Here is a 27,565-nt window from a genome sequence, read left to right as displayed (position 1 = left end):
AAAGTGGAAGTGGCCTATTACTGCAGATATTTAGTCTTACTCCTAATTCTTGAGAAGATTAAGCCCTGGCTGGGAATTAATCAAAGCTGCAGTGGGAATTAATCAAAGCTTAAATGCCAGAACATTCTGGCAGTTGTAAGCCAGCATCACCTAATGTGTGTAAAAGCAGCATTGGATTTAATAGCATTTTTAAAAGAACATTGGTATTGTCAGTATAAATTATCTTCAACTTGAGAAACAACACATTACCTGTATTGATGAAGGGCCCTTCTCCACTCACTTGCCCCTTTCCTTTGATATTTTCCTTTCTCTATCAGGGCAGTTCATTAATCTAGAATTTTTGTACATCAGTTCTTTGTTATATTTTTAACACGAATGTACTTAACTACTTTGTTTTGAAAGTTTTTGACTATATAAAAACAATTACACTGCATATATATATATTTATTTGCTGTCCACTTTAATGTACATGATTAAAGTTCATTCATTTTCAGTGCTGTGTGGTATATGAATATGCTAAAAATGTTTATTTTTCCTTTCTGTTATTGCAGGACATTCAGGATGTTTCCCTTTTCTTTTAGTTATACACAGTACTATAATGGACATATGCGTTGTATGTGTCTCTTGATAAACATAGACAAGGATATTTCTGGGATATGTCTAGAAGTGAAATTGATAGATTACAGAATATGCATTTGTTCAAATTTATGGGACTGCAAATTATTTACAACATGATTTTCAATCTAGTTTATACTCTACCAGCAGAACGTAATTCCGTAATGCTACTTGTATGTTTCTTTTCACTAAAAGTTTGTTTTTCACAGTGGTTCTGTACAGGTTTATACAATAGATAACACCACTGGAGCTATGCTACTGTCTCATAAACTGGAGCTAACAGCAAAACAATACCCTGGTGAGTTTTTTTTTTTCTGTTAATATTTTTAATGTACAGTAATGATATACATAATAAATGCTGATTTTTAAATTAAATGATGCATACTATGGTCAAATATTGTTAAAACATAATATTTTATATAGAACAAGGATTTGTGTTTAAGTAGACAAACTCCTGGGATACTTCATTTACCCTTTCAATTAGACCTCTCTATCCTCATTTAGTTTTAGCCCCTCTGTTCATTCCTTGACTGGATTTTACTCTAGTCTAAGACCTGATTTCATTGCTTCTGTTATTTCATGCCTCCTTCAATTTATTCAACAATTACTTATTGAATGCCTACTGTAGGTACACAGGAGTAAACAAAAGTCTCTTTCTGAATCTTTTAAAGTATCTTTAGTGAATCTTTTCCATATATGTAAGTCTTTAAACCATATGCTATTGGAAATGTTTTTGACTGACGCTAACAGAAAATCTGACTTTTGGTGGTTTAATGGGATTTATTTTTTCAACTAGCAGAAAACCCAAAGGTAAGCTATGACTGGCATTCATTTGGCCTTTATTTCATGGATACAAGGTAGCTCCCAAATTCAAAGTATTACTTCTGCATTTGGGTCAAGAAGAAGAAAGGATACAAGACATAATCTGGTTTTGTTTTTTGTTTCGTTTTGGATCAGGAAAGCAAACGCTTTTCCTGAAGCATCTGTACCTCTTACGTACTCCAGCTATGTTCCACTTACATTTAATTGATCATAATTATGTCACATAGTTAACCAAGGCTTTTCCAAACTTTTTAAAGCCTTTAATTGGCAGACATGAGCAAAGAGAAACAAGAATGGGAATAAATGTTGGATTAATAACCAAATTATAGTGTTTGCCACATGTGTGATACATAAGGTGTTTTGCCAGATTTCTGATCTTTCCTGGTTTACTCTGCCCTTACTGTTTCTGTAATCTTACAATACCCCATCTTAAAAGAAACACCAAATGCTCTGTTTATTAAGTAAATAGTATCTATAGTATTTATTAGGTGTAAACAATAAGTATCTGTAGCCTACAAACTAGTAGAATTTAAAGAAAATAATACACATCAATGGAATGAAAAATGTTTTTAAACATTTTCTACTAAGAGGATGTACACTGTTTAATATCCCAAAGCTTGGAGTCACATTGATTACAATTACCCACATTTCCTTTTCCACCTTAAATTTTATATTCATTTTTTTAAATTACAGCAACTACTAAAATCCCATCTCCACAAAGATGTAAGTAACATCATCAAAATAAACTTAGAGCAATAAATAAAGGTAGAGGATGTTATAACTGTGAACCTCCTGGAACTAACAGCTTACATAATGTCCAACAGATACTAGATATAAATGAATTTCACTTGAAAATTATATCATAGACCCTCCACCTCCAAGAATTTTCTGCAGTGCTCTGAAGTCATCTTAACATCCAGGCTGTGAACTGCAATCTTAAGCTTTACAAATTAAATCCTTGAGAGTTAGCCTCTGACTCTCATACTGTTTTTACCTGAAATACCCCATATTTTTACATGGAAGATACATTTTCATCTTTCAAGATACAGTTCAAGTGAAATCCCATTGTATGAACTAGATAAAATATAGTTTCCTTCTGTGTCCCATTATACCTTGTACATGACATCTTTCTTACCTCTGATATTTCTTTATTGAATATATAAGTTAAACATGTTTTGTTTCTCCTAGACTGTAAGGCTGAAGTATAGGATATATGTCTCTTCACACCAAGTTACTTTGGCACAGTGAGAGGCACATAGTAAAAATGGAGTGAATGAATCATTATCTTTTTAAAATTAAGGCCACTTACCTTTCTGGTATTGTATTCAAAAGTTAGTAAAATCTCATTACTATATGTCTCAAAAATTTAACAATGTTCTATTTCCTATATGCATATTAGTAATAGGTGCTTTCTTCAAATAATTTTATCCCTCCCCCAAATTTAGATATGGCCCCATATTAAGAATAATTGCTTTAAGATGATACAAATTTCTGTGATGTTTGTTGTCAGAAAAAAATTCTGAGCACTCTCTAAATTGAATTTAATAATAAATAACTTATTAGCCTTAATAATAACAATAAATAACTTATATACCTCAGAAAGCTGAAGTATATCATGTCAAAATTTCAGATAAATATTAGAATATTTAACTGTTAATGTTTATAGTGTTACCATACATATACCTGTCTTTTTGGTCCATTTCCTTTAGCAGCTTACACCTTCCACTTTGAGACCATTTTGAATTTATTTTATTGAAGTTTTTGTGATGGTAAACTCTTATTTTTTTGGTCTGGGAATGCATTTATTTTGCCCTTGTGATTTAAATATAGTATACAATTTTGAATTGACAAATTTTTAAATCTATACATTGAAGAAGTTGTTCCTTTGGACTTCCATTGTTACTATTTTGTAGTCTCTCGTCAAGTTGCATTTCCTTTGAGACTCAGGCTTCATGATCCTGAGGGTTCATATCTTAATTATTCTGGAAAATACTCTTTTTTTCCTCTCTAAATATTGCCTCTTCCTTAATCTCTTTGTGGAAGTTTAATTACACATATATTGCACTTTCCCCATATTTCTTAACCAGTGTTTTCAATTTCTTTATTTCTTTAGATTACATTCTAGGAAGTTTTCCATATTTATCCTCCAGTATACTTATTCTTCATTTGTATCTAATATGTTGCTTAATCTTTCTACTGAATTTTTAATTAAAATTTTTTCCCTAGGTTTATCTCTTTTCTAATGTGTATATATCATGCTCCTAGTTTCAATATTCTCTTATTTCTTTACATGTAATAGAATGGTTTCTACATTCTGTATCTTTATCTGAAGCTTTTCTGAGTCAGTTTTTGTTGTCTGGGTTCCTGGGTTCTTACTCATTTGTTTATATATTTTATGATTTTTGGCAAAAAAGCTGATTGTTTTCCTTACAACTTGTGTAAAATTTAGGTTGTTACCATAACTTAGCTATTTTAAATATGGTGCGTTGAACAGAGGAGTGCCTATATATCCCTTCAAATTTATGTTTTTGTGTTCTTTGGATAAATGGTAAAAAGTTGAATTGCTGTGTCATACAGATACATCTGTTTTTAACATTGTGAGAACTCTCCATACTGTTTTCCATAGGGCTGGACCAACCAGTTCACTTCCCATCAGTGGTGTACAAGGGTTCCTTTTTCTCAACACCTCACCAGCATTTGTTGTTTCTGGTTCTTTTGATGATAGCCTTTCTCACGGGAGTGAGGTTGTATCTCATTGTGCTTTTGATTTGTATTTCCCTGATAAGTGATATTGAACATTTTTCATGTGTTTGTAGGCCATTTGTATGTTTTTTCTTGGAATTGTCTGTTTAACTCTTCTGCCCATTTTTAGGTGAGTTCTTTATTCTCTCCTAATTGAGTTGTATGAGTACTCTGGATTTTAGTCCCCTTTGCTAAATGTATGATATGCAAATATTTTCTCCCATTCAGCAAGGTGTCTTCTTGTTTTAATCATAGTTTTCTTACGCTGTACAGAAGCTTTATACCTTGATGTATTCCTTTTTGTTTATTTTTGCTTTTGTTGCTGTTGGAGTCAATTCCCCAAAGACATTCCTGAAGCTGATTTTGTAGGAGTGTTTTCCTTTATGTATTTTATGGTTTCTAATCTTACACCCAAGTCTTTAATTCATCTTGAGTTAGCTTTTGTGTCTGGTATGAGAGAGTAGTCTAGTTTTATTTTTCTCATGTGGCTGACCAGTGGTGGTTTTTTCTTTTTCTTTTTTTCCTCATGTGGCTGGACAGTGTTTCCAACACCAATTTTTGAAGACTCCTTCATTGTATGCTGTTAGCTTTTTTTGTTGTAGGTTAACTGTCCATATTACCTGAGTTTATTTCTGGGCACTCAATTCTATTGCATTGGTCTGTGTGTGGGTTTTTTTTTTTTTTTTTTTATTCTAATACCCTATTATTTTGATTGCTGCGGCCTTGTAACATAGTTTGAAGTCTGAGAGCATGATTGTCATAATCATTTCGGCTGTTCAAGGTCTGTTGTGGTTCCATATAAATTTCAATAACTTTTGATCTATTTCTTAAAGAACGCCTTTGAAGTATTAATAGGGATAGCATTGAATCTGTAAGTCACTTTGGGTAAGATAGACATTTTGGTTATATTAATTTTTCAATCCATGAACATGGAATATCATTCCATTACCTTGTGTCTTCTATCTTCTCCAGCAGTGTCTTGCAGATTTCGTTGACTTTGTCTTTCAAAAATTCCATTTTTTCAACTTCATTTATTTTTTAAATTTTTTTACATCATTGTTCATTTTTAAACAATATTTTCTTGCCCCCACACCCTCAGGTGTAGTCCCCGTGGAATTTCCTTCCCCAATGCACCATCACCTCAGTCCTCTGTTCTCCCTCCCTCCCTCCTTCTAATCCCTCTCCCTCCTCCTCCCCTGCAGTAGGTCTCTGATTTATAATTGTCTGTTTTTGCTTTGTTGTGTTTCGTACTGTTATTGTTTTTTTACACTGATGTCTTACTTGGTTCCCCTATATTCCTGCTATAAGTGAAACTGTGATATTTTTCTTTTTCCTTCTGGCTTATTTCACTGAGCATAATTCCTTCTAGCTCCATCCACGTTGCTGCGAATGGCATGAGTTTATCTTTTTTGATTGCTGAATAATATTCCATTGTGTATATATACCATATCTTCTTGATCCAGTCATCTATTTTGGGCATTTGGGTTGTTTCCAGGTTTTATGTATTGTATTACCTGCACCCCTCTGTTCATAGGGGTGCAGGTGTTCTTTTGAACCAGTGTTTTTGTGTCCTTTGGGTAGTTCCCTAGGAGTGGAATTGCCGGATCATATGGTAACTCCATTTTTAGTAGACGGAGGAACCTCCAGACAGCTTTCCCTAGTGGTTGGACCAGTTTGCACTCCCACCAGCAACGTTGGAGAGTTCCTTTTTCACTACATCCTCGCCAACATTTGTTGTTGCTAGTTTTTTAATATGTGTCATTCTCACTGGTGTAAGGTGGTATCTCAGTGTGTGTGTGTTTTCAAAGATTTATTTATTTTTGCATACAAGGGCTGGGTACAGACCAGAGATGCAGGGGGTGAGAGGATTCACTAGAGACAGAGTGGGGGGACAGAACAGGCAGACTGACTGAAATACACTGCTGAAGGGAGCAGCGGGCAAGGCAGGAGAGATCTGCTGCACCATGTGGGTTGCTCCCTTGACAGCCGGGGATGGAACCTGTGCTGCAGAGGCTGCGGATTGCTTCATAGTGCGGTGCTTAACCCCTTGCGCTACCAGGGAGGCCCTCAATGTGGTTTTGATTTGCATTTCTCTGATGATAAGGGATGTTGAACATTTTTTCATCTGCCTGTTGGCCATTTGCATTTCCTCTTTGGAGAAAATGTCTTTTAAGTTCTTCTGCCCATTTCTTGACTGGATTGTTTACTTTGTTTTTGTTGAGTCCTGTGAGTTCTTTGTATATCTTTGTCATCAGTCTCTTATCAGTTGACTGGAGTGCAAAGATTTTTTTCCCAATCAGTGGGGTATCTCTGTGTTTTGGTTCATGTCTCTTTTGCTCTACAGAAGCTTTTCAGTTTAATGTAATCCCAGGTATTTATCTTTTCCTGACTTTCTTTGCTTTGGATGATGAATCTTTGAAGATTTTACTGAGATGTATGCTTTGTAGTGTTTTACCTATATTTTCTTGTATATATTTTATGGTTTCAGGTCTTATGTCCAGGTCTTTTATCCATTTTGAGTTGATTTTTGTGCATGGTGAAAGGTAGTGGTCTAGTTTCATTATTTGGCATGTGGTGGTCCAGTTTTCCCAGCACCATTTATTGAACAAACTGTGTTCCGTTGTATATTCTTTGCTCCTTTGTCAAAGATTAGTTGTCCATATAAGTGTGGCTTTATTTCTGGGCGCTCTGTTCGGTTCCATTGGTCTGTGTGTCTGTTTTTATTCTAATACCAAACTGTTTTAATTATTATGGCTTTGTAGTATAGCTTGAAGTTTGGAAGTGTCATACCTCCTTTCTCTCTTGTTTTCATCAGTAGGGCTTTGGCAATTTGTGGTTTCAAAAACTGCATTTTAAGTTTATTCCTGGGTATTTAATACTTTGGATGATACTGTAAATGGGATTGTTTTCTTTATTTCACTCTCTTTTAGTTTATTACTTGCATATAGGAATGCAGGAGGCTTTTGTATAATGCTTTTGTAGCCTGCCATTTTCAGTAACTGATTTATCGTTTAGTTTTTTTAAGATTTTTTATGTATATAAATAAAACATATATCTAAAATCATGTCATCTGCAAATAAATGATAGCTTTACTTATTTTCCAGTATGGATTTCTGTTATGTCTTTCTCTTACCTAGTTGCTCTAGCAAGGACTTCCAATATTATGTTGAATAGTACTGGTGAGAGTGGACATTCTTGTCATGTACCAGATCTTAGAGGAAAAGCTTCATTTTCTCACTGTTGAGTATATTGCTTGCTGTGGGTTTATCATGTAAAGCCTTTATATGTTGAGGTATGTTCCTTCTGACCCCATTTTACTAAGGGTGATTTTTATACATGGGTGTTGAAACTTGTCCAATGCCTTCTCTGTATCCATTGATATGCTCTTTTCATTTTTCTCTTGTTAATATGGTGAATATATATTTATTGGTTTGTGTGTGTTGAACCGTCCTTACATTTCTGGAATAAACCCCACTTGGTCATGATGTATGACTCTTTTAATGTTTTATTGAATTCAGTTTGCTAAGGTTTTGTTGATTTTTGCATCCGTGTTCATAAGGGATGTCTGTAGTTTTTTCTTTGTGAGATCTTTGTCTGCTTTTGGTCAGTTTGATTTTAATTTCTCTCCTGGTAAAGTATAAAGCATATTAATAAGATATGATGTTTCTTATATATATTCCCATTTATTTTTCATCTATATAAATAATAGTTATGCATGAATTAAAGTGGGAAATGCTAATGTGGGGGTTTGAACTTTAACAGAGGAAAGAAGTTCTCTGTTTACCAAGCTGCTTCTATAGCTAAAATCTGTGTTCCTCCCCCTCTTAACAATGTACTAAGAAAAAACTTAATACCTGCAAATGGGAAGACTTCTAATTTTAAAGAAAGTTCTACTGTAGATCTTTTTGAACTGCTGGTAAGAAATGGCATGTTTAATTTAACTCTGTTGTAAAGAAACTGGTTTTATTACATAATGAGATTTTCCCCTTTAGTAATTATATAGGGGGTTAAAGAACTATTTTTAGTAAAAGAAGATGTGAGAACCTGGTATTTACCCATTTTATTCTAATATAAGATTAAATGTCAGTCTACTTTAACGTGTATGCTCCTGATATTGCCAATGCAACATGAATGCAGCAGTAAAATATTTTACATTTTAAAACATCTTATTCTTTGCAGAGTACTTTCACATCTAATATTGAATCATTTAAGGGGACATTGTCCCCATTTTATAGAAACTGGTTTTCCCTAAGACAAAAACTTTTTAAAACTTCATAGCTGTAGGTATTCAAACAAGTAGTTGTCCAAAATAGCGTCTACGTCTTATAAATCACTTGGGCCCTGAATTTGTGCTGCATAGATTAAGTCAAGGTTTGTGGCCTTCCTGATTTTAATTAGTTTTCAATATGCAGGATTCATCTCATTGAAGCAGTCATCTTTTCTGTATATGACTGTTGAAGCAGTCATCCTTTCTGTATATTTCCAATTGAAGAGACAGACTGTAAGATATACTAAGTATTTCTGAAGCAATTGTATAACTCTTCTCATGATCTTTTAACAGACATTTGGAACAAAACAGGAGCTGTTAAATTGGTCAGATGGTCTCCTGACAATAGTGTTGTAATGGTGACTTGGGAGTATGGAGGCCTTTCTTTATGGAGTGTGTTTGGAGCCCAGCTGATTTGTACACTTGGTGGAGATTTTGCGTGAGTCTATAAAGGAAAATTTTAGATAAAATAACTACATTATCTTTCAAACACTATACGCACATGCACATATACACACACGTACACACACACGGGAAATTTTTGTCTCAGAGCTACCCTTTTGTTTTATTTAACACTTAATCCCAAAATAGTTTGTATGGTGCAAAATTATCAAATCATCCATTGTATTAAAATTGATCATTCAATAAAAATGCATTTATTTGTTGAACCCCTGTTGTATATATAGTAGCATGTTAGATTTAAGATTAAATCAGACAGTGTTCTGCCTTCAAGTAGCTTATTCTCTTATCAGTGTTAGACATATGCATAAATAATTACTAAAAAGTGGACAATTACATTATGTCATTGAGTTTTGGGGGGTGGGTTGATATCTCTGCCCAATTCATGTACTACTACCCTGAACCTCAGCCTTGGCAAAAATGAACACACCTACCCAAACTGCATGACCTTGTCAAGAAGATACTTAGAACCTAAAAGACTATGTCTCAGTGATATAACTGAGTATATTGATCTACAGTCTTAAATTTCATGCATATTATATAATTTGAAGATTCTTTAAAAATAAATTTCTATTCTGTTTTCAGTTATAGGTCTGATGGTACCAAAAAAGATCCCCTTAAGATCAGCTCTATGGTAAGTACTTTCTATAAAAAATTAAGTGTGAGAAACTTGAAATTTTTTCCTTCCCTTTTTTCTTAGTTTGGTCTTGCTTAGATATGTCCAGCAAGCCCCTTTCAATTTTCAAATGAGCCTTTGTTTTTCAAATCATACCTCATTTCTTATTGACTGTTTCTCATGACCTTTTACCATAAAGCGAAATGCTCATTGGGTGTTTTTCCTGGAAGACATATACTCGTGCATTATTTGAATATATTTTGAAAATTTTATTACCTGTTTTCAAGTGTTTCTGTAGAAAGCAGTGAAGGTGTATGTAACCCCTGTCTTCACATAAAGACATTTTCTTTTTTTTTTTTAAGATTTATTTTTATGTATTTATTTATACAAGCACTGGGTACAGTCAGAAGCGCAGGAGGGTGAGAGAATTCACCAGAGCCAGAGTGGGGAGCAGAGCGGCAGAAGGACCCAAGCACACTGCTGAGGGGAGCAGCGGGCGGCAGGAGAGGTCTGCGACCATGTGGGACCCTCCTCCCGTGATTGGAGAGCAGCCGGGGATCGAACCGGCACAGCAGAGGCTGCGGGCAGCTTCGCAACCCGGTGCTCAACCGCTGCGCCACCGGGGAGGCCCTAAAGACATTTTCTTAGTAAAGTCTCTGTGCATGCCATTTTTATAAAATTAGGGACTATGAGACTTATTTTGCAGAGGAAGCCTTTTCTCTGATTTCTCAAGTCATCTCACCATGATTGCCATAAAAAAGTGCTTCCCAACATTTTACCACCAAAGACCAATTTGATGTCTCTTCCTACCTTGTTTAAATTTTCAAATAAGTTTTTGAGACCTTTGAAAACTGACCCTCGATCTGAGGCAGCCAAGAGGGGTAAAAGCGATGGGGAAGGAATGAAAATGGGGAGTACATGGACTATGGTGGAGGTGAAAGCTGACAATGAAGGCCTAGTCTCACAGCTTCCAATCCACTTGTCTTTCTTTGCTTTACACAAAACTGCATTTATTTTAAGTGTCTGTCAAGCTTTCACCTGAGTAACCTGGATAAATACTCTAAGAATTTTCTTTGTATGGTTATGTACTGTTTAACAAATGCGGTATGTTCTGAGAAATGCACCCTTAGGTGATTTCATCATTGTGGGAAAGTCAGAGTATCATTACACAAACCTAGATGGTATATAACCCACTACTATATGTAGTCTAATCTGTTGGAACCACTGTAGTATATGTGGTCTGTCATTGACTGATATGTCAATTGTTAAGTAATCTTGATATATTAAATTAATGGAGAAACAACAGTACAGTAGGCATTCCTTAGGATATAGACTAAGATTATATGCAGTCTTCTCTATTCACTTTTCAAAGTAGAGAGCAGTGATGGTCCACAGAAGATGGTTAAGATGTACATGATGTAGTTGTGATTTCTTACCTGAATTTCTTGTCATGGCTTCTTCACCATAAGAAATCGTTAACAATGTGGTTGTAGGTTACTTTGGAATTTGAGTATTTGAAACTAGAAATGAATAACGAGAAACTTTTCATTGCTTTGACTTTTTATCCCTCCCCCCTTTTTCTTTGCTTCTTCCTATCTAAGAGCTGGGGTGCAGAAGGCTATCATTTATGGGTAATCAGTGGATTTGGCTCTCAAAATACTGAAATTGAGTCTGACCCCAAGAGTATTAAACAGCCTGGAATTCTGCTGTTTCAGTTTATCAAGAGTGTGCTCACTGTAAACCCTTGTATGGTAAGTTTAATTATAACTCTGTTTTAGTCACTTTCATTTTAGAATATTATACTCTATGTCACAGATAGGTTCAGTATATTTATAAAAGTATACTTCTAAAATTGGCATACTTTTGTGTATTTTCAGTGATTCTTGTTTCTTTTATTTGAAATTTGTACCAAAATTTTATTTATGAATAGATTTTGATTTAATAGGATCACGGTAACAACCTCAGGGAAAGCACTGTGGACAGATTTAAATAACTTCATGAAATTTAGTGTTTATTTGAATAGCATTTTCTGAAGTGTGTTCTCCTAGGCTCTAGTTAGGAGAAATATTAATAGTAGTTACACAGGGTAAGAAAAGTTCTGTTGTCATGTGAATGTGAAATAAGTTATACAAAACTGTCGATTTCTTTATTGTAGTACTCCAATTTTTTTATTATGAATTTTTAAGAAAGACCTTAAAAAAAATAACCTCCTTTTGGAAACACTGCCCCAAGTTATAATCATCTCATGGTTTTTAAATTTGAAATAATTATCAATATTATAAATTGTTACTATATATAAGCAGTATTTACGTGTTTGGAATACATATCTTAATTTCTGGTTGCTAATAGGCTTTTAAATATATGATATAACCAATTTCTAATTAAAATGTATAACATGTTTAGAAAGCATGTAAAAATAGCTTGGATTTCAGATTTCATTACTACAATTGAAGAATAAGCATTCCCAGGAAAACAATAGAGTATTTCTTTTTCCTCTCCCTCCCTCATCCCAAATAATAATAATATAAAAGAATCCTTGAGATTTATATCAGGACATTGGGACTGTTATGCAAGGTGATAGCGTGTTGATTTGTATGACTTTAATAGTGAAGAACCTGCCCATGTTTCAGAATACTGACCACCTCATCGATAATTTCAGCATAACCACTAATTTGTCTAGATATTCCCACGACCACAACCTTAGACTATAGTTCCTCTTTCCCATGGTTTTCAGGATCCTTCAGCATCTGGCTATCCCCATTACTAATTCACCTCTTGACCCGAAGGCCCTTGGGTGAGCATATACACACAGTCTTTGACCAGACATGTTTTTTTACCGTTATAAATGAAGTGTTTTATGTGAAATTAGTTTGTAAACTGTAGACAGTGAGAAATTATGTTTCGTTTTCAGATGGATAATCTCTCATAGCATTGCCATGTTGGAGTAGTAATAAAAGATGATGCTATAGCACTTGAAAACCTGGGCATATTTTGGAATCTACATGATAAAACCGATTTTAACAAAGATTTTACTTACAGTGGAATGGAATCATTAAAATATTGCATGTTCCTTCTAAGTATAACACCTAAATATGTACTCTGTACTTTGTGAGGAAAATAGATAGGCAGCTGGTACATTTCCTACAGTAAAATTAAATGGATGCTCTTAGAACTTTCCCTATCTAATATTGAATTATTATTTGCTTTCTCCTTTTGCCTGTCTGCTTCCTTTCCCCCTCACCTAGAGTAACCAAGAGCAAGTGTTGCTTCAGGGGGAAGATCGTTTATACTTGAACTGTGGAGAGGCCTCACAAACACAGAATCCTAGGAGTTCTTCAGCACATTCTGAGCATAAGCCCAGTCGGGAAAAGAGCCCATTTGCAGATGGTGGTTTAGAGTCTCAGGGTTTAAGCACTTTACTTGGACATCGGCATTGGCATGTAGTACAGGTAAGTTTGTAAGTTACTCTTAACTATTGACTTAGTCACTGGTAAGATAGTACCCAGAGCAGATTTTAAAATATTTCATCTGTTACTTTAAAAAAACTAAGTACCTTTAAAATCTTTTTTGACTGTCATGTCTCTTTTCTGCTTTTCTGTGTTCCTGTCCTCTTGTCTTTTCCTTCCCCTTCCCCCTGCCACTTAATGTAGAATTTATATTCTCATTTGCTTTCTTTTAGTAGTGAATGGTTTCAAAAGCTGTTTTATGTTTATATTTTACCCTTTTTTTCTGAGCAAAACAGTTTATTTTACCTTCAGCCCTTTTTGTACAAGTTTAGTTTACTGGATTTCCATAGGCAAAAAATGTAGTAATTTCATGGAAATTGTCAATGTCAGTTAATACCCTGTGTAGCAGATCATATAGTCTGATGGAGACGCATTACAGTTAATTACCTGACTTTGAATCTAAATTGCAGACATGTGATCAATCTAGAACCATATTGTTAATAATTTCGGTGTTATTTAATCTTGCTCTAAATTATTTACTCATTCTGATATAATTTTAAATTAGCAATTTCTTTGAGTAATTCTGATAAATTGCCTTTTGACCTGGAAATTAGTTATGAATTTGTATACCAAATAAATTTAATTTGGATAAATTAACAAATTCAAGTTTCTTGAAAAAACTTTCATGTAGTTTCAAGGTCCTAAGTATCTTCTTTCTCCTTAGATACCAAAACTTTCATGCAATTTAAAATTCCTGAGTGTTTTCTTTCTCTTTTTGATACCAGAGTTCCTTAGGTACATCAGCACCTACTCTTGGATTAGTTTTTTTTTTTTTTTCAGTCAGTTCCTGTTTCTACAGTTCTTTGCCTTCTACATTCTATATTTTTACCTTACTAGCTTACTTCAGCTCCCATGTTATTTTCAGTTAACTTTGAATGGAGATAATGAGAGACAGAAAAATGGTCATAATGTGAAGAATTGAAGGAGGAAAAGCTCCTAAATTAACATGTATACACTAAAAGAAAATGTATTTAACTTACATTAATAAATTCATAAAATCAAACATTGTGCATACCATTTTATAATTAGTAACAATTATTAAATAAAACTGCATCAGCTACTTCCTTGACTAAAATTTTCCACTGCTCCCTTCTCTCCTATAGCCATTTCTCTGCTATTTTCATTTCCCCATACTTTGAACTATTCATTCTACACTGACCTAGCATCAATGCCAGTTCTGCCTAGCCAGGTCTGTGTTGCCAGAGAGCCAAGTAGAGCAGAGGATCAAAGAAGGTAGGTCTGGAATCAAAAAATCCATCAGGCAATAACAAAAATTGAATTTCCTTCCAGCTCAAAAATTCAGTGATTCTGTGATTCTTACCCCATATTAAACATATGACACTAATTTAAAACTTGAGACAATGTAGGCATTATTAGTAAGATTCTTTAGTTATTCTGTTCTTTAGACATGTAAAATATTCAGAAAGGTGAACTTAATTCTAATTTTTGTCAGTTTTCTTAAAACTAAAAAATAACGCCAGACCATACTCCCCAAACAGTTAAATTATAATAGACTCATAGAATTTTTAGAGCTGGAAGGCCCTTAGAAATCATATAGTCCAACTGGATTTTATACATGAGAAAACTGAAGCTCAGGGAAGTTAGGCATCTTGCACAAGGTCACACAGGAGAATAGTGGCAGACTTACCCTTTCTGTGATAAATTAAAGCAACAACCTAACCATTTCAAAACCCAGGCACTAAGTGTTGAATCATATAATATGCTGCTGATCTTGAGCTAAAATCTAGAATCTGCCTATTTGGTGATTTTTAACTTAGAGTTGCCCTCTACTTTGTTTGCTGGCACTGTGGGCACGTGAATCAATGCAGTGTTGATAGTGGTGTTTTGGTAGGGTGGTTTACAGTCTCCATGTAATACTAACATTTTACTTTCTAGGCTTTGTAGCCATTAGTAAATGATTTCCTGAAGAATTATGGGTGTCTCTTTAATTTTCCTTTCAGTATATGCTCTTGTAGGATAAATGCTTACATCCTCCTTCAGGGTAATTGCATGAGTTATACTTGTTATGCTTCTTGTACAGCTTAGAGGTCATCAAATGAGCTTAAATTCTGCTGCTTTGTCTGTTTCTCATCTAGACTACTGCATATTTTGTTTAAGCCTTCTGCCTCATACTCATTTGGTTTCCTGATCAGAAGAGTATGTTAATTTTATTTTTTTCTTCAACTAACACAAAACAAATACATACTTGTCAAAAGTAAGGTTAATAACTGCTATAGATTGTGCTTTGTTTTTTAAATTTAGTTTTCTTGGCTCTATTTTTTTTAAATTTTGAAAGCAATTTGTTGGTAGAGCACAAATAACATGAAATACTTAAAAAGTGAACACCATTTGGTTTTAGGCTATGTTCCTTCTTGGACTGCCCTTTAACACTCAGTGTCTTGTATAATATAAAAATTTATTTCTGAGAGGTGTGTGATCATTATCTAGTTTTTTGACAATGTTGGTTTTACTGTTAGCCTGCCTATTTGGAAAGAATAAGCTTCACAAAATGTGGGAAATGAGCTTCACAAAATGTGGGAAATGAGCACCTACACTGTATCTGGAACTACATTAGGAATGTCAGTAGAGAAAATTTAAAAACTATTTCATATATAAATAATTTCCCCACATTTCTTCAGTGAGTATCCAGTGTACCAGGTTTGGCAACTCTGCTAGGAGAATGGCTCACATAATCTCACAATTAGACAAAAGTAATATGGGCAGGAGATAGGTTTTTGGCAAAATGACTTCAAAGGGATAAAAAAGGTAAATTTAGATTCTTTCAGAAACTGAAAAATCCTAAGATGTTAAGAGTAGAGATTCTGTACCTTAGCTCTTAGTTTCCCAGTAGTGTAAGCTTGACTTATGTGCCATGAGTATGCATTCATAACTGAAGTTTCTTCATTAGCTGTCTCCTTCTACCATTTTCTGTTCTCAGTAGCAGAGACAGCTCAAAGTTCAGGTAACACAAAGGTCAATAGAGGTGAGCCACTGGGGGAAATAAAAGTTTTTGTTTTCTTTTTCATAGCATCTTCAGATGGAAAAAAAATGCATGAGAAATAAAGCTTCATTTTAAAGTAATATTGAGTTTTCAAAGTAAACTGTTAGCCATTTTGGGCATCTCGTGCACTTTCGGAAGTTAAAAGAATAAGCTGTTTTCTCCCATAGGTAGTCTTCAGAGTGTGACTATATGATAAGGTTTAACCTTGGTTCCCACAGTTAGAAACTCTTCGTGTTGGAGTCTTCTTTGGCAGTTAGATCCCCTTGCCATGCTGTACCCACATACATATTTAACTTGGGAAACACCATGGTTTAGAGGATATGGAGTTAATTTTAGTGTCTTAGGTAAATTATACTTAGATCAATTATACTTAGGTACATCCTTCTTCAGGTTACTTTTTTTTTTTTTTTTCATCCAAAAGAATTTCACTTACAGTCTCCTAGAAAACTGCTTTCAACTTTTATTTTGCTACCCAATTATTACCTCAGGTTATCATTGTTCTGAATTAATTTCATCAATCACAGTGAATTTGATTAATAAATGATACAGCATATCTGTTAAAATACATATTACACATTCTTCAAGCATATATTGTGACATTTTTATCTGTAATTCTGTAAGGTAGGCTTTCATAAACCAGCACTGGGATTAAGAACTAAGTACTAAGAACTATTAATTTACATAGACTTCAGGTTGACTTATTAAGTGAAATCTGACAAATAGCTTTATGAATAAATTTGTCACAAATCAGAAGTTTTAAGCATATTTTTTTTTTTAATTTTTTTATTTACTTTTTTTTTGTGTGTGTGTGGGGGACCCTCGCCGTGGTCGGGGAACGAACCAGCGCTGCAGAGGCTGCGGGCAACCTGTCAGCCCAGTGCTCAACCGCTGCGCCACCAGGGGAGGCCCAAGCATATTATTTTTACTTGATTTTCATTTTGTCTTCACATTGCAAAAAGAATCTTACTGGATTTTATTGTATTTAATTGACTTCTTTTTAATGTTTCTTTGAGTACAATTGAAAATAAATTTGAATAAATCAAAGCTTCTCTTATTCCAGGAACAGAAGATTCTTCCCTGTCCTTCTGTTAATTTTCACCCCACACTCACTATGTGGTCATGAAATTTCAGTTGACTAGTAGAAAGATCACAGTATCAAACAATTAGAATTTACCTTATCTACACTGATGTCTTACAGAGGATTCTTTCATGTTTAAAATTGTTGGTAGAGTGATATAAAGATCCATGAATAATAATACAACATAGGAAGATATATTTACTACTTATGTTGCAGATAAAGTCAGTATCTGTGTTAAGAGTAATAAGTTAAATATTTAAATACCCCAATTAAAAATAGTAGCTTATAAATACTCTTGCAGGTGTATATGGCCATTTATTTATAGATAGAATAAAAACTAACCAATGGTTATCCCTGAGCAGTGATAAAACAGAATTTCATTTTGTGGTTTGTACCTTTATACATGGCTTAAATCTTATAGGCATGTATTGCTTCTTAATCAGAAAAATGTATAAAAACATTTTCATAACAAAACATAATTCTTGCTGAAGCTCTAATTTTGTTAAATAAAATTGTTAGGGGATGGTTCAAGTTCATAAATCCAAACTGCTCAGGTACACAATTGTCAGCTGCCCTTGTGGATGCTTATTGAAAATGCTTGTGTCAGTCTGTATTTATTAATTGTTCAATATTTAAAACAGAAAAAGCATAGAAAAAAAGTATTTAGAAACAATGAAATTGCTAAGATGGGAGAGGTTAAAATACTGGCTGGTATAAAAATGGAATTCCAAGCGCACTGCTACTGATACCCATTACTTGGTAGCACTATAATAAACTTTGTCAGGAAAATGAATGCCATATTGTGATGTTAATTTTGCTTTAACTTGAAATACATTTCAGAAGTCTTACCAAATCGATGTTATTTTCTGTAGATTTCCAGCACCTATCTAGAGAGCAATTGGCCTATACGGGTGAGTTGTTATACTAGTCTGTTTGACACCATACTAAATTACATAATGTCCATAGGTTTACAAGGAAGAGTTCTTAATTTTCTTTTTTAATCAGTTTTCAGCTATTGATAAACTTGGACAGAATATTGCTGTGGTTGGCAAGTTTGGTTTTGCACATTATTCTTTACTCACCAAAAAATGGAAACTTTTTGGAAACATTACCCAGGTTAGTCTTTTTGAAGTTGAAAACCTATTTGTCAAGATATGAGAACTACAATATCAAATAACTATAAACCGCCGTTTGCTTATAAAAAATAATTTTTTTCAGGGCCTCCCTGGTGGCGCAGTGGTTGAGCGCTGGGTTGCAAAGCTGCCCGCAGCCTCTGCAGCACCGGTTCAATCCCCGGCCACCGGGCGAGGGTCCCATATGGCTTGCAGACCTCTCCTGCCGCCCGCTGCCCCCCTCAGCAGTGTACTTTGTCAGTCTGCCTGCTCTGCTCTCCCCTCTGGCTCTGGTGAATTCTCTCACCCTCCCACGCTTCTGACTGTACCCCAATGCTTTATTTATTTATTTGTATAAATAATCTTTAAAAAATATTTTTTTCAAAAGAAATAGTATCCAATAATATAAAACTGGAAGTTATCTGAGGTTCTAAGGTCCATTCTGCTAAAGAATTTGCTACTTGATAAAAGATTTTATACTGAGATCGCTAATTTGTTTTTAAATCTTGTTTTAAATCTAGATCACTATAATTTTTTTTTTAAAGATTTGTGTATTTATACAAAAACTGGGGTACAGGCCAGAGGTGTGGGAGCTTGAGTGAATTCACCAGAGACCGAGCGGGTAGCAGAACAAGTGGACTGAGGAAAATACTGCTGAGGGGATTAATGGGCAAGACAGGAGAGGTCTTTCTCGCCATGTGGGTTTCTCCCTGGCTGGCCGAGAATCGAACCCACGCTGCTGAGGCTGCAGACAGCTTCACAGCGCTGCGCTCAACCCACTGCGCCCCTGGGGGAGGCCCATGATCACTGTAATTCTTTAAGTTCAGGATACTCTTACATTGCAGGTTGAGTTCATCAGATGTGATCAGAATAATTTTCCACAAAATTTGAGATCATTCCCTGCTTACCTGTGTGATTGATATAGATAGATACATATATATTATATGACATTTACTGTGAACCAAGCACTTTAAGGTACTTTCCCATATATTGTGAAAGTACCATATATATGTATATGTGTGTATGTATATGTTTGGGTTGCATAAAAACATGTGGTTGGATTTTGTAAGAATCAAATACCAGGAAAAGAAACATTTACTGTGAACCAAGCACTTTAAGGTACTTTTACATATATTGTCTTATCACTCTTCATAACATCCCAACAAGGGCGCTGTTGTTATTTTATAAAAGACAAACTAGGATTCAGAGTCAAACAGCTGATAAATGATAAAGCCAGAATTTAAAGTCTGCTAATTGTAAGAATAATGATGCTACATGATATTCAGTTGTTTGCATGATGTGTTTTCTATCTTTAAGGAAGTGTTTATTTTTAAAATACAGGATTCGAATCCTGATTAATAAAGGCCCTATGCTTAATTGGGGGATAGAGGGTAGAGAAGAAATAATTTGAGCTTTTGTCTGCTTAGGAATATTTTATAAATGTACTAATTATTTCTGCAGGATAAATAAAGATCAATATGTTTGTTTTCTTTCAAGGAGCAAAATATGATTGTGACAGGTGGCTTAGCCTGGTGGAATGATTTTATTGTCCTTGCATGTTATAACATAAGTGACCGTCAAGAAGAGGTATGTTTTTTCTAAGGAGTAACAGATTTTTATATTTTATATATTAAAATTAAGCATTACTTGGTTTTATATAAAAATCTGTTGAGAAAACATTTTAATCAAAAATTTGGGATTTTTAACCAATGTGACTTTCATTTCCAGTCCCTTAGATTTTTTTTTTTTAAAGATTAATCAGGACTTCTAGGATAACTTTTTCTAAAATTTTTAGCTATTAGACATTCTCTTTTAACCTTGTAAGAAATTAAAAAGTTAAAAGCAGAAAAGCCTATAAAGATAATTGTCTGTAGAGATTTATTAACTTACTGATCTGTATGTTTATTTTTTGAGAAACTGCTGGCCTCCTTATATAAGGAATAAATATGCAGGTTTAAAAGGAGTATCTGTAATAGTACATTCACAGTTTTGATCATTTTATCTTTTGATTACTTGTAGAGCAAACCTGTGTTAAAATAGAAAATCTATTATCAGTGCTCACCTTGGTTTACAACTAATGGCTTTTTAACTTTTCAAACTTTTTCTTGAACAAAAGAGGATTAAAAAACACCTTGTCGAAAGTGTTTAATCATTCTTGGTAGGTGTCAGTGAAAAACCTGGGGTTTTTCCCCACTTCCTATGTGTAAGAAAAAAACCCAGTTCTTCCCTATGTTTCTCTTCTTGTGTGTCTTCTTTACCACTGAGAACACTTCACTTTTGATCACCATATAAGTGAAATCCCCATACCAAGCAATTCTTTGCAATACCACCTTAGTGACCTATAGTGTAACTCAATTTTGACACACTGTATCCCCAGAGATATTGTCAGATGCCATAAACTAAGGATTGAGTCCCATAAGACTAGCCCTCCACCCCCAGACCAACAGCCACACCTGTGCATCTCACCAACTGGCTACACAGATAGGAAGTTCCACGAACCCCTGCCCCCTCCTTGTGTTCTTTCAATTTACTAGGGTGGCTTTCATAACTCAGGAAAACATTTACTTATGTTTTCCAGTTTATTGAAGAATTTGATAAAAAGTCTGATGAGTAGAGATACATGGTATGGAAGGTCCCAAGCACAGGAACTTCTGTCTCCATAGAGTTGGGGTGTGTCACCCTCCTGGTGTGCATGTGTTCACCTACCTAGAAGCTCTCTAAATGCTGTCCTCTTGGAATTTGATGAAGGCTTCTTTGTGTAGAGATGATCAATCATTAACTATTCCCAGCCCGTCTTCTCGCTGAAGAACTATGGGACTTAGAACTAGGAGTAAAAACAGTGCTGAAAATTCCTAGCTTCTAGTCATGGATTGTTTTTTCTGGTGATCATGCCCTATTCAGGAACCCACACAGAGTCACCTATGTAGAACAAAAGATACTTCTAGTGGTCTAACCACTTAGGAATTTACAAGGGCATTTAGGAACTTTATGTCAGAAATGAGTTCAAAGACAAATGTTAGAACAAGAGATGCTCCAGTGCTCCACTTAGGAAATTACAAGGATTTCAGGAACTGTATGCCAGGAACTGGGGGTAGAGATTAATATATTTTATTATCTCACAGTAGGCATCTTGTTTTTCACAATTTATCTTCAGCTCAGAGTTTACTTGCGAACATCAAATCTGGACAATGCCTTTGCTCACATCACCAAAGCACAAGCAGAAACATTACTGCTTAGTGTCTTCCGGGACATGGTAATAGTATTTAAAGCAGACTGTTCAATATGCCTTTACAGTATTGAAAGAAAATCTGATGGGTAAGTATATGACATACTACAAACCACATTTTGCTCCATTTATCTTGTTCCCTTTATAGTTTTTATTTCCTCAAAATAGTTATCCTAACTTTGTATTTAGTTCTTTTATATTAGTAGTTTACAAAGCAAGGACTTTTAATTAATGATATTCACATCGTAGTTATTTTTTAGCTACCAAAAAAAATAAGAGATCGTGTACTGATTTCTTCAGCTAATCTTACTGGTATTAATTTGAAAGTCTGGTTTGGGATGGATAAACCTTTATATACTAATTTTTTTTTCAACCTTGAAAATTAATGATTGCTAACTATTTTGGTGTTTCAGACACTTGAGGAAATTTGAAGGTGTTCCACAGCATTAAGGTTTTAAGACGCTTGTTCTTAGCAGACTCATATTTCCACTGAGCTAGATGGCTGTACTGGAGGGCAGAAAAGACCAGCAGTCCTGTTGTTGCCTGTTATGTTACCTATATTCTTGGCATCTGGTTGGCTTGAAGCATTCAAGACCACATTGATGATTTTTATTTTGCTCTGGGATTTTTTTTTCTGTTTGGCTCTTTTTTAAACAATCATAAAATATGTATTTGCTGAGGTAGCTTAGTAATTGAAAAGTAATGTAAAAAAAAATGAAGAAATCTTGTGAGTCTCAGAACCCTTCTTTTTTTTCTCATTTCTTTTTCCTATAGCTGCTTCCCTATTATTTTGCTACCCTCCTAAGTCATCTTCCCTTCTTTCTCCCTCATTTCCATTTATGTTCTTGGAATGCTTCAATCTAGTCAGTCTAATATTTGAAGGATACTTTAAGGAGAGGACTTGATAGGTATAAGACATTTGATGCTTCTGTAAGCTTGAAATCTAATACTTTCAGTAGCAAAAAAGTGAAAATTAAACCTTGTTACCATTGTTGTTGAGGTGTATGGGTTTCTTTATTTTTTATTTAATTATTTATTTAGTTATTTTTATTTTTTGGGCAGTCCAAATACTACTGCTGGTGTTCAAGTTCTCCAGGAAGTCTCCATGTCACGCTACATTCCTCACCCTTTCCTGGTAGTATCTGTCACTCTGACATCAGTGAGTACAGAGAATGGAATCACCTTGAAAATGCCACAACAGGTACCATTCCATTAACACAGCTCTTTAGTGATTTTTTTCTTAGTTTTTACTTGGTATTAGGAACTATTTATTTGTTCAGCAAATACATATTAAATGACTAGAATGTACAGCATATGAAGATTGTGGATTACAGTAGCAAACTAGGTTTCTGCTCAAACAATAAATACTTCATACAAAATTAATTACAGTTATGTGTGTACCAGAAAGTAGTATACTGTGTATATACAAAACATGAAGAAGTTTATTTTATTTTTTTTTAAAGATTTATTTATTTTTATACAAGAGCTGGGGTACAGGCCAGAGGCGTGGGAGCGGGTGAGAGGATCCACCAGAGATAGAGCAGGGAGCAGAACAGGCAGACGACTGAAGTACACTGCTGAGGGGAGCAACGGGCATGACAGGAGAGGTCTGCCACACCATGTGGGATCCTTGCTGGCTGGCCGGGAACGAACCTGCATTGCAGTGGCTGCGGACAGAATCACAGCACCATGCTCAACCCCCTGCGCCAACGGGGAGGCCCAACATGCAGAAGTTTAAACAGAAGTTTTCTGTACAAGAACAAGTGGCATTTTTTCCTAAGTGGAAAGGCAGAGGGAAATTGGGTGTCCTCTCTACTTCCTGGAAATCCTTGCTTAATTCATTCATTAGGTTTGGGAAATGTTCAGCTGTTATTTCCTTAAATAGAGCCTCTGCTCCTTTCTCTCTCCACCTTCTGGAATACCCATTATTCTCATATTTCCTCTTCTAATTGGGTCTGGTATTTTGTGTAGTGTTTGCTCATTTTTTTCCTGTTTGTTTCTAATTGTTTTTTTCATTGAGTGACTTGCACATTTGAGTCTTCTATTTCTGAAATTTGTTCTTCTGCTAGTTTAGTTCCACTTAAAGTGCTTTCTGTCATTTTGGTGAAGAAGTTTCTTTGTTCCTAGATCTCTTTTCTAAGATTTTACACTTGTTTATCTGCCTTTGACTGACCGTCCAGTCGCTTATTTAATATTTTTAATATTGTCATTTTGAAGTCTCAATCTTATAGGTCCTCTATTTCTATATTCATTATGTATGTCCCAGAACTTCTGTTCTTCTCATCTCGCTTTTGCATCTTGTGTTCAGCTGTCCCTTGTTTCCTGGACATGTGTTTTGCTTTTTTTTGTAGTTGGAGTACTGCAGGTTTAGTTTTGATTCTCAGTTTATGTTTGTTTGAGGTGGGGGCTCCTAGGAGGGGAGTCGGAGTTGAGTGAGGTTGGTCACCTCTGCCTCCTCTGCTCTCTCCACAGCAAGCTCTGTTTTTAGTACTTCAGTTGACCTGATTTTCCATCCCACCTCCCTGCTGCTCCTAACTGCTGAAAATCAAGATCTGTGAAGCTTGAGTCTCTTGGTGTGGGGGCTGGCTCGCCTGGGCCCATGGTGCTCACCTTCCAGGAGGCACCAGAGCAGGGTTTATGCCTGTGACACTGCCACAACAGCCCCCATTTGCTACTTTTTTGCCTCCAAGGGACCTGGGCTGCAAGCTCTGCGTGCCAGCGTGATACTTTCCAAAGGGTTGGTGAGTTCTCTCACCAGTCCTTTCCTCTGCTGCTAGGTCGGTAGTAGAATCCTGTCTAGCTCCATCTGGTGACTCTTGATATCTTCTGGGAAGGGGTTGGTAATTTCTTTGCTAGAGCCAGTTGTGAATTTTTCGTGTCCCAGGTTGGACCCGTGACTAGGGAGATTTACAGTGCCCTGGAGTACCCGATCATGCTGTGGATAGCCAACTCCCAGCCTGTTCTGCTGGCTTGGGTATCTACTCGCCATGCTCCCCTCTCTGTCTTCCCTTTCTTTCCCTTCAGCAAGTCACTGACCTCTGTGCAATTGCTTTATGGGAAAGTCCTAGGATTCTTTTGGTAAACTTCCAAACTTTCCTTGGAGCAAATTTTTATAATTGTTTATAGGGGAAAAGGTAAGCCTAACTTCTTTATTCCACCATGATGTGGGTTGACCCAAATTTAGGATTTTGAGGTAGTCCCTGGTTTTATATGATACAGTAAGTTACTGAAAAATTCATTAAGGTAGCCTGTTTTCACACACTTTATTTTTTTTTTTAAAGATTTATTTATTTATTTATACATGCAGTGGGTACAGTCAGAAGCACAGGAGGGTGAGAGAATTCGCCAGAGCGGGGAGGAGAACAGCCAGACAGACGAAGTATACTGCTGAGGGGAGCAGTGGGCCTCAGGAGAGGTCTGCATGCCATGTGGGACCCTCGCTGGCAGCCGGGGATTGAACCGGCGCCGCAGAGGCTGCGGGCGGCTTTGCAGCCCAGCGCTCAACCGCTGCACCACCGGGGAGGCCCTATTTCATTCATTCATTCATTCATTCATTCATTCATTCATTTATTTATTTATTTATTTTAAACAGTATTTGCTTCCTCCCAACCCCTCAAGTGTTGTCCCCATAGAATTTCCTTCCCCAGTGCACCATCACCTCAGTCCCCTGTGCTCCTCCCTCCGATCCCTCTGCCTTCTCCTCCCCTGCAATATGTCTCTGATTTATAATTGTCTGTTTTTGCTTTGTCTTTTGTACTGGTTTTTTTTTTTTTTTTAATACTGATGTCTTATTTGGTTCCCCTATTTTCCTGTTATAAGTGAAACCATCTGATATTTTTCTTTTTCCTTCTGGCTTATTTTACTGAGCATAATTCCTTCTAGCTCCATCCACGTTGCTGTGAATGGCAGGGATTTTTAGGTAGTCCCTGGTTCACACACTTTAATATCCGCATAATGAATGGGAGAAAATATTTGTACTTTGTACCTCTGACAGGGGACTGATATTTAAGATCTACAAAGATCTCATACAACTTAACAAAACGGTGACAACCCAATCATAAAAATGGGGAAAGATCTAAATGAACACTTCTCCAGAAATGTCCTACTGATGGCCAACAGTCACATGAAAAAAATGTTCATCACTTATTTTCAGGGCATTGCAAATCAGAACCAAAATGAGATACCACCTCACACCTGTAAGAATGGCCCATATCAAAATTTAGACTAGAAACAAGTGTTGGTGAGAATATGAAGAAAAAGGAACCCTGTTATACTGTTGGTGGGAATGTGGAGTCATCCAACCCCTATGGAAAGCATTATGGAGATTTTTCAAAACATAGAAAAAGGATATACAATATGACCCAACAATTTCACTCCTAGATATATATTTACCCAAAGAATACAAGGACACAAATTTAAAGGGATAATCACACCTCTCTGCCTGCAGCACCATTTGCAATAACCAAGCTATGGAAACAGCCTAAGTACCCAAAAACGGATGAGTGGAGCAGGAAGATTTGGTATATATACACACTGGAACACTACTCAGCTATTAAAAAAAAAAAAAAAAAAACAAAAAACAAAAAATGCCAGCTTTTGCTATTTGTGACAACATGGTTGGAACTGGAGGGGATTATGCTAAGTAAAATAAGTCAGATGGAGAAAGACAAATATTAGACAGTGTCATACGTAGAATATAGAGAAACAAAACAAAGGGTTATATAAAACCAAATCAGTACAGACCCTTGAAATCTGAATGTAGACTGAGGCTACCAGAGGGAAAGGGAGATGAGAGAGAACAAAGTGAGGATGGGGCATAATGCAGGATAGTAGAGGATTAGGGGTGTTTTGGTGGTAGGTGTGGAATGGGAACAATACCTACTGGGGGAGAATCCTGTCCCTCTGAGTCATGTGGAGTATTGTAAACCAATGTTACCTCAAAATATATATCAGGAAAACATTGAATATATGATTGGATACAGCTGAAGAAGAAATACTGGGTTTTCTGTTAGGTAGTGTGAAATGTATTAGTGGTGAAATTTATCTTAGAACTTGAAAGTAATTCTAATTTATTGTAATAAATGTTCTTAAGGTCTATGGAACTATTTTCTGTCCCTATGCCAGTCCCCAGTCATGCTGTGTTCATTCTTGTTTATTTCTTTATCCCCTCATTTAGTCTATTAATTCCCTCACATCTTTTGAATTCCATTTTTTTCATTTTCATACCTCCAAATTATTTGTTGTTAATTATGTGTTAGGGGTAGATATTCATACTTCTAGTGTTCATGTCATCATCTGCTGAATGGGAAATGAAGACTTCTTTACAGGTAGCTGCTGGGCTTTGTAGAAGTCTTAGAAATTCTGTGGTTTATTTATATTTTAATTTCTGCTTCTTTATAAATTAACAACAGTTCATACACATTACCTTCTTGGATGTAGTCTAAAGAAAGAAATGAATGACAAAGTCCATAAATGTTCTGAACCCTAGTCTGTTGCATTCTCATTATACACAACCACTTTTAGTATCTGAAAGCTGTGTGGAAAAAACATTTTGTATAACTTTTATAGGTAGAACACATAGGTAGCTGTTGTTTCCATGACAGAACTCTAAATGATATTGGCAACTTAAATTATTCAACCAAGTGTCAACAGTTGGGACCACATGTCTTCTCAGTAGTCATAATTCCTAAAATTTATTTCCTTCTTTATCTGACATTGCGCTTTCTTGTTTCTCTTTTTGCCTTCAAAAGTTTAGATGATGCTCTTCTGTACTCTTTTACCCCTTATGTACTTTGTCTCAGAAAACTCAACTTTTTCCTTCATTTTGCTAGCTGTACTTTTAAGCTGCAACTCTGGCAAATTTGTCTTTGGTTCAGTCATCTCACAACATTTTTACTTGAAAATCTTAAGATACTTTCAAATTCTGTGGGCACTAAAGTGAGACTCTTCAGTTTTCCCTTCTTTAAACTGATTTCTCCTTCTAACTTCTAACTCCATTTTTGTAGCACCTCACATAGATTTTTCTACCCTTCATATTTAAGCTATTATACAGTGAGTTGTTCTTGTTTGTTTTTTAACAAATGTCTTTTCTCTTTACAAGTGAAAATAACTTGATTTATAA

General features: G+C 35.4%; 1 protein-coding gene across 4 annotated transcripts in view; it reads left to right on the top strand.

Annotated features, from left to right (window-relative positions):
- Positions 1-27,565, top strand: part of RIC1 (RIC1 homolog, RAB6A GEF complex partner 1) — a gene marked incomplete at both ends in the record, with an annotated part of 111,561 nt that overhangs the window by 69,839 nt on the left and 14,157 nt on the right. For 3 of the 4 annotated variants that reach the window (XM_084239021.1, XM_084239020.1, XM_084239019.1), the window contains 10 exons: positions 825-913; positions 8,741-8,885; positions 9,491-9,539; positions 11,123-11,272; positions 12,767-12,970; positions 17,979-18,017; positions 18,112-18,222; positions 19,716-19,805; positions 21,373-21,533; positions 22,507-22,645. In XM_084239021.1, the coding sequence (XP_084095147.1) occupies positions 825-913; positions 8,741-8,885; positions 9,491-9,539; positions 11,123-11,272; positions 12,767-12,970; positions 17,979-18,017; positions 18,112-18,222; positions 19,716-19,805; positions 21,373-21,533; positions 22,507-22,645 (1,177 nt within the window). The remainder of the gene's footprint in view (positions 1-824; positions 914-8,740; positions 8,886-9,490; positions 9,540-11,122; positions 11,273-12,766; positions 12,971-17,978; positions 18,018-18,111; positions 18,223-19,715; positions 19,806-21,372; positions 21,534-22,506; positions 22,646-27,565) is intronic. The other variant, XM_084239022.1, reaches the window with a different exon arrangement.

The sequence above is a fragment of the Talpa europaea genome (assembly GCF_964194135.1).
Source record: "Talpa europaea genome assembly, chromosome: 7".
Lineage (NCBI taxonomy): Eukaryota > Metazoa > Chordata > Mammalia > Eulipotyphla > Talpidae > Talpa > Talpa europaea.
This window is presented reverse-complemented; position numbering and strand designations above follow the sequence as displayed.